This window comes from Mastacembelus armatus, chromosome 23, assembly GCF_900324485.2.
Source record: "Mastacembelus armatus chromosome 23, fMasArm1.2, whole genome shotgun sequence".
Taxonomy (NCBI): domain Eukaryota; kingdom Metazoa; phylum Chordata; class Actinopteri; order Synbranchiformes; family Mastacembelidae; genus Mastacembelus; species Mastacembelus armatus.
The window spans coordinates 10,848,173-10,854,172 of NC_046655.1; the positions used below are offsets into that span (position 1 = coordinate 10,848,173).

The window sequence follows — 6,000 nt, forward strand, 5'->3', positions numbered from 1 at the left end:
TTTTCTGCTCATATTTGCTTCCTTCTTGCTATAACTTTGTGGATCTTTTGCTGCATGTTTCTCTTCGTCTGTTTTCTATGTATCCCGTTTTGTGATTGGCTGTTGATGGTTAGGATGAGGCCATGTGCCGAAGGAGCGCAGGCTCCCCATTGGTTTCCTCTCTGCTCATGTTACTGCTGCCACTGTTCATGTGCTGTCTCGGGTCAGTGCCGTAACACTAGTTTTTTCTCTCTCACAATAACGTGTTATCATTATCTTACACTCAGTCCAACAGTCTTTGGCTTTAAACTCTTGCTCTCTTTCTCCTTATGTTTCAGTTCTGTTTATTTTCTTCACCTTGTCATCTCTAATATTTTTACATCTCTGCTTTGTTCCACTACTTCATGTCTTTTTCCATTGCTTTCTTCTTGCATGTCACTTTATGAGCTTATGTTCTACCACCATCTGTCCTCACCTCCCACAGTCTCTTGCCAACATTTTCTCCATCTCACCTGATTTTGAACTCCAAGCCTTGCTCTTTGTATCTTTTCCTGTCTATCATTATGCGTCTCAAGCAACAGACTTCAGTCTCTGTCTCATCTGATTACTGACGTAGCCAGACACTAGCTAAAACAGACCACTCACTTGTCATTTGCAACCGAACATTTCGTTCATCCCTTTTGGTTCTCAACTTTTTTTCCTCTTCACCAAGGCAACACGTTCTTTCCCTTGTAGCTCTCCATATGCTAAACACATAGGATGTATCACAGTGTCAGATCCGTCATACTCTACATATTGGTTCAAAGATTTCCAGTCAAGATTTCCATTTTTTAGACTTTCTCAGATCTTGTTTAGTTGTTGCAGCTTTTCATTCTTGCAGTTTACAGTTTTAAAGGTGGCAGATTGACAGAATTTTTAGTAAATGAAAAGGGCTCTTAAGGAGAGTACAGCTGGGAAAATAAACATCACCAACCAAAATGACAGCTGATGTTAGCACTCTATAGCTAGTTAAGCTATATCTAATTAAGCAAAAAATAGCTCCAATAATTGGAGCTTTGGAGAAGTCACACTAGAGTCCCACTAAGCTGTTTAGAGAAAAGGTTTAGTGAACAACCAGCTGAAAAGTGTTTATTGTGTTGGTTTGAACAAACAGTAACTTCACATGTTTTGCTCCCTGTTTGGCACCAGGAGGAGGACCCTGACTGTGGTGGGGTGTCCACTCTGAGTCCCTCACTTTGGCTAATGGTGGCCCTCCAGCTGGCGTTGCTCTGGGTTGTGACTGGCTCGAGACACCATGCCATCCCATCATGACCCTTATCCAACTTGATCACACCCACCGTCTCCCTCCCTCCGTATCTCCAACATGGCAACCAGCATGCAATGCTGCCACTGAAATGAGGATGCCTGCAGAGAAGCGCTTGTAACAAACAAACAGAAATCTGTGAGCCCCACTTTCTGCCAGTTTCTTCTTAACACCTTCGTTTTCAGGGGCTTCTCATAGTGATGTCACTAGGTGCAAGGGTGCAAGTGACAAAAGGAAAATATTGGTTTGAACAGTGAGAAAGACCTTGACCTACAACTATTGTTCATCCTTTCACTGGTCCCTGCCAACTGAGATTAGAGGAATCCAGAGATTCGTTTTGATTGGCGACTTCCGAACATTTTCTGGCTTGATGTCAGTGATGAAGGAGATCGGACTGCCTTATAGTATCAGAGAGATTGAAATCACGATGAGGGGGGGACTGTTTATTGAAGATGTTGAGCAGTTTTATTCACCACTGCCAGAAACAGCGCTGCCCTTTATTAGCGTACAATATAGTGTGAATCGATTTGCATTGGCTAGTTGTTTATTGTTTTGAGGTTGAAAATTGCAGTTATAGATGCCAAATTGTTACTTCACAGGCTTTCATCCTTCATTTGCCTTATTTGGGTTGCTGATAGTAATGTTGTCTCACTAGGATTTTTAGACTGCACTACCTAGAACATTTTCACAGTGTCTCTAAAGGGCATTGTCTTTACTTTCACCTGGGTATGTTTTCATGTTGATACCGTATTTGCAGTGTGGAAATCATGTTCATGGTTCTGTTTATGCACAAAACCCAACCCTTCGAATGCCACAGAGCTCCTGCCTCTGCGTATATGAATTTTAATGATTATCCAACCATCAGCCCAGATTAGCAGTGGTAAGTGCATCTGGAGCTCTTGCTTTGGTGTTGGATCGCTCCAATGAAAACTTTGTTGCCATAGCGCGCATTTACCAATAAGGATGAGCCTGACTGGCTTCCTTTTTGCGTGTTTAATGGATAAAATCTCTAGTGCCATGTGGACTGTGCAACTCAGACGAACCCTTTAGCTTTGTAGACTGTGGCTACTGAAAGAAAAGAAGCGTAGTATTTATTTTACTGTATACTGGTTATTTGATGTGTCAGGACAGCATGCTACTGTTTGTTTAAATTGCACTGAAGAAAATGAATGAGGGGAAATATGCGAGTTTGTACTTGACATTTTAGTCAGCAACAAGAAAAAAAAAAAAAAAGAAATGGTACATTTGTATTTACTGCTGTCACTTTTCAAATTAAATGACTGATGCCTGCACTGTGAATCAAAGTGCAGCTGTTATTCAGAGTTTGATTTTCTGACTGAAGAACAGCCTCTGTCTCTGTGTACTAGTGAAACTCCCTCGTGCAGTTTATTGTTCTGTGCCATGATATCACCTAGTAGAAATCACTACACACCAGGCAGTTCATGCTTATGATCTTCTCTATTTCTATTTCTCTATTTCATTTTCTCCAATATAAGTTCATATAAGTTTCATTTTGTGTGTCTTTTTTGCATTACCTAACCTAAGCAAGAAACGTGATATACTGGTGACAGTTTTAGAAAAATAGTGTCATCAGTGTTGCCAGGGAGCAGAACAGTTAAATAGATTTGTTTAAAAAAAAAAAAAGCACTTATTCGCCAAATCACTAAATCACCGAGTTACCACTTTTACAGGACCAAAACTGGGCTATTACAGCAGCTGAATGCAGATGCAGTACAGAAATAAAACACCATTTCATTCATTTCAGAGACAAAATATAAATCTGTCCTGAAGATGCAGAATGTGGTTAATTTCTCTATTTGCACAATATTGAGGACTAGAAGAAGAGGGCACTGTTAGGCAGGATGTAATTAATCAGGCAGAAAACAAAAACATCTTTATATCCTTAAAACCAGATGCAGTCCACAGTGACTTTAACACTGCTGTTAATTAGTAATCATACAGTCTGAACATTATTTGCTTCCAGTTAAGAAGTGACAGTCACAGGATAAATGATTCATATGTGTCTGTCAAAACAGAAACTATTATGTTATGACTGTTTAGTGTTATTAGATACTTTAAGGGGACATTCCATGGTTTCATTGCCTAATCACACCCCCAAACCACAAAATAGCCTTCTAAATTACTGTTAAACATGTGGAAATTGAAGTGTTCAACAGAAGAAATAATTTGGGTATTTTGGAGGGATTATGTACATCCCTAAAAACAAAACCAGGGTGTGGATCTTTTTGTGCTGAGTGTATGTTCTGTAAACACTTGACGCATGTTCCCAGGAAAAAAACTTCATTTCTGTGGGAAAGTTAAAAAAAACCACATAATTAACATCAGTGCGCCACATTACCACTAACACTTGTCACCCATCCTATTCAAAATCCTTTTAATTACAGAGTTGTCATTAAATCACAAACTGCAGTTTTTTTATTATATTCGCTCCTCCATGTCAAATCAAGGGTTGCTAACTTGTCATGTTTTGTTACAAGGCTCCATTACTATCATTAAACCACCATCATGGTCAGTAGCTTTCCAGTTGGTCTGCTGCTCACTTGTCACTGTCACTGCATCCTCTGTCTTTAACTATGACCTTCCAACTAAAACAGTGTGGTGAAACTAACAGTGGTGGTTATGCTCCTTTTATATTTACTAACACTCAAGAATATCAAGTGCCATACAGGACTCTCTTGTTCTCTTGTAGAGACACCTATTATCGTAATATAACATTTATGCAACATTACCAAGACAAGATGTAAGTCTCATAAATTGTCTCCCTGTGCTGCATGGTAGTGGCTGATAAATTGTTAAAAAACATATCCAGTGTGCTCCTGCTTTAGTGTGTAATGTTGGGAAACATAATATTCTGGGTGTGAGGCATTTGTTCATGATACAGTACGGTATGATCAGCTATTACTGCCTTTGTCTTGGGGAGACAGCATTTGGCTCCACCTCAGTCTGATTTGACTCGGAAAAGGAAACCTAATTGGCCAGCGTGATGTTTAGATGCAATATCCTGTGTGTCTGACTGGTTCTGACCACCCAAAATGCTCCAACTACATCCTTTTAGAAATGCACTGAAAATTTTATGGAATGAACATGAGCTTCATAGTTGACCAGATGTTCCAATCTACTCCTAAGTGCTAAAAGCAAATGCTGTCACCTCAGGAATAATATACTCTCGATGTGATATGAAGTGTTTTTGATTCTGTTGGTGCTCTCTGTAAGGATTGTGTGTTTTTATTTCTGGAATCTTGAGGTTTGCCTAATGTGTGTGTGTGTGTGTGTGTGTGTGTTTTTTGTTTGTTTTTTTTTTTGTTATTTTTTTTGTCTGTTATCTTTGCTGCCACTCTTTGGCAGATGATTGGCAGGCCTGTCAATCTTCCTCTGGTTTTAAGGCACGTTCTTGATGGAAGTGTCCACCAAGTCATTCCTTACTCTTTGGGAGTGTCTTGGTGAGCCTCTATATAGGTCTCCCTCAATTGTGCTTAAATATGTTACACTAGTGGAACTTGATTCTCCAGAATCAGTCATGTAAGCAATGTTTATATAGTCCTGGGGAGGAAAGTGTCTTTATTAATGTGCAAATAAGGTATATTCACAATAAAAGTTTATGATTACTATCTGTTGCATAGAGTTTAGCTTCCTGGCTGATGTCCATTTCGTGAAAAATGTCAGGTTTTCTTTTTTTTTTTTTCCTGAAGTGGATCAGATTTCTGTTACTAACTTCTGTTACGTTGCCAAGACACATTTCCCAGCCAAATGTGTGTGAGAATGAATAGGAAGCACCCTGACTCTGCTCTCCGTGTCTAGCCAACATCAGAAACTGACGTCCAGCCAAAATCAACAATGTCCAGGAAAAGAAACAACAGAGGCGTAGGTTCAGCCACATCGCTCTACAACACTGAATTTGCCTCATGGATACATCTATTAACAATGACCTGTAATAAGCCTCTGGTCATAAACTTATAGCAATTCCTGTTTTCCCTGTTGCATGTTGATCAGATGGTAAGTGACTTTCTCGTTAGCGCGGTCCGCTTTACGCTTGAACCTGAAACCAGCTGTGCTGAAGTCCAGATTCTCAGAGCTGCTATTCCTCACTGCCCCCCAAAGACAAACTACAGGCTCATTTTACTCTTTATTATGGACGTTAAAACTAACCCTAGGTCTGTGTGGTACACTGCTAGTCCACGAAAAAAAAAACTGCTTGGGGACATTTTAAATAAGACCAATTACAATGCCTTTAGTATTTATTTTTAATGAAAAATGGTCTTTATTGTTGTTAGAACGGCTGGTGAATGACTATACAGAGACCAATAATATGAAATTACATATTTTACACACCCTGTGACAGAAAGTGATTACACCATCATCAGCCAAACATTTAGGAAACTGCCTTTTTAGGTAAGTGTGATTTGATGGACTCAATCAGTGAAGAAAGTCAATAGCAGTTCAAAATGTATCAACACTGTAACATCTTCAGGTCTCTTCCAGTTTGACTTATAAGCCTGGTCTGTTATATTTTAAAGCATAGCATATTTTTCACCATGTGTAATCTCTGTTTTTAATGCATCCTCTTTCCTTGAGTGAATATAGTATGAAAGATTTATTATCATGTTTAAAACCATGTTTTCCTGTGACAGCACCTTGTCTTTCTTGGACTTCACTTTTTTCCCTAGCTCTTCCTCTCCAAAAGTGTTATTCCTTGTCTG

General features: G+C 39.3%; 1 protein-coding gene across 4 annotated transcripts in view; it reads left to right on the top strand.

The window, feature by feature from the left end:
• cacna2d1a (calcium channel, voltage-dependent, alpha 2/delta subunit 1a) overlaps window positions 1-3,049 on the top strand; it is a 66,243-nt gene extending 63,194 nt beyond the window's left edge. For all 4 annotated transcript variants that reach the window (XM_026327189.1, XM_026327190.1, XM_026327192.1 and 1 more), the window contains one exon: window positions 1,168-3,049. In XM_026327189.1, the coding sequence (XP_026182974.1) occupies window positions 1,168-1,290 (123 nt within the window). In that variant the 3' untranslated portion in view covers window positions 1,291-3,049. The remainder of the gene's footprint in view (window positions 1-1,167) is intronic.
• Window positions 3,050-6,000: the final 2,951 nt, after the last annotated feature.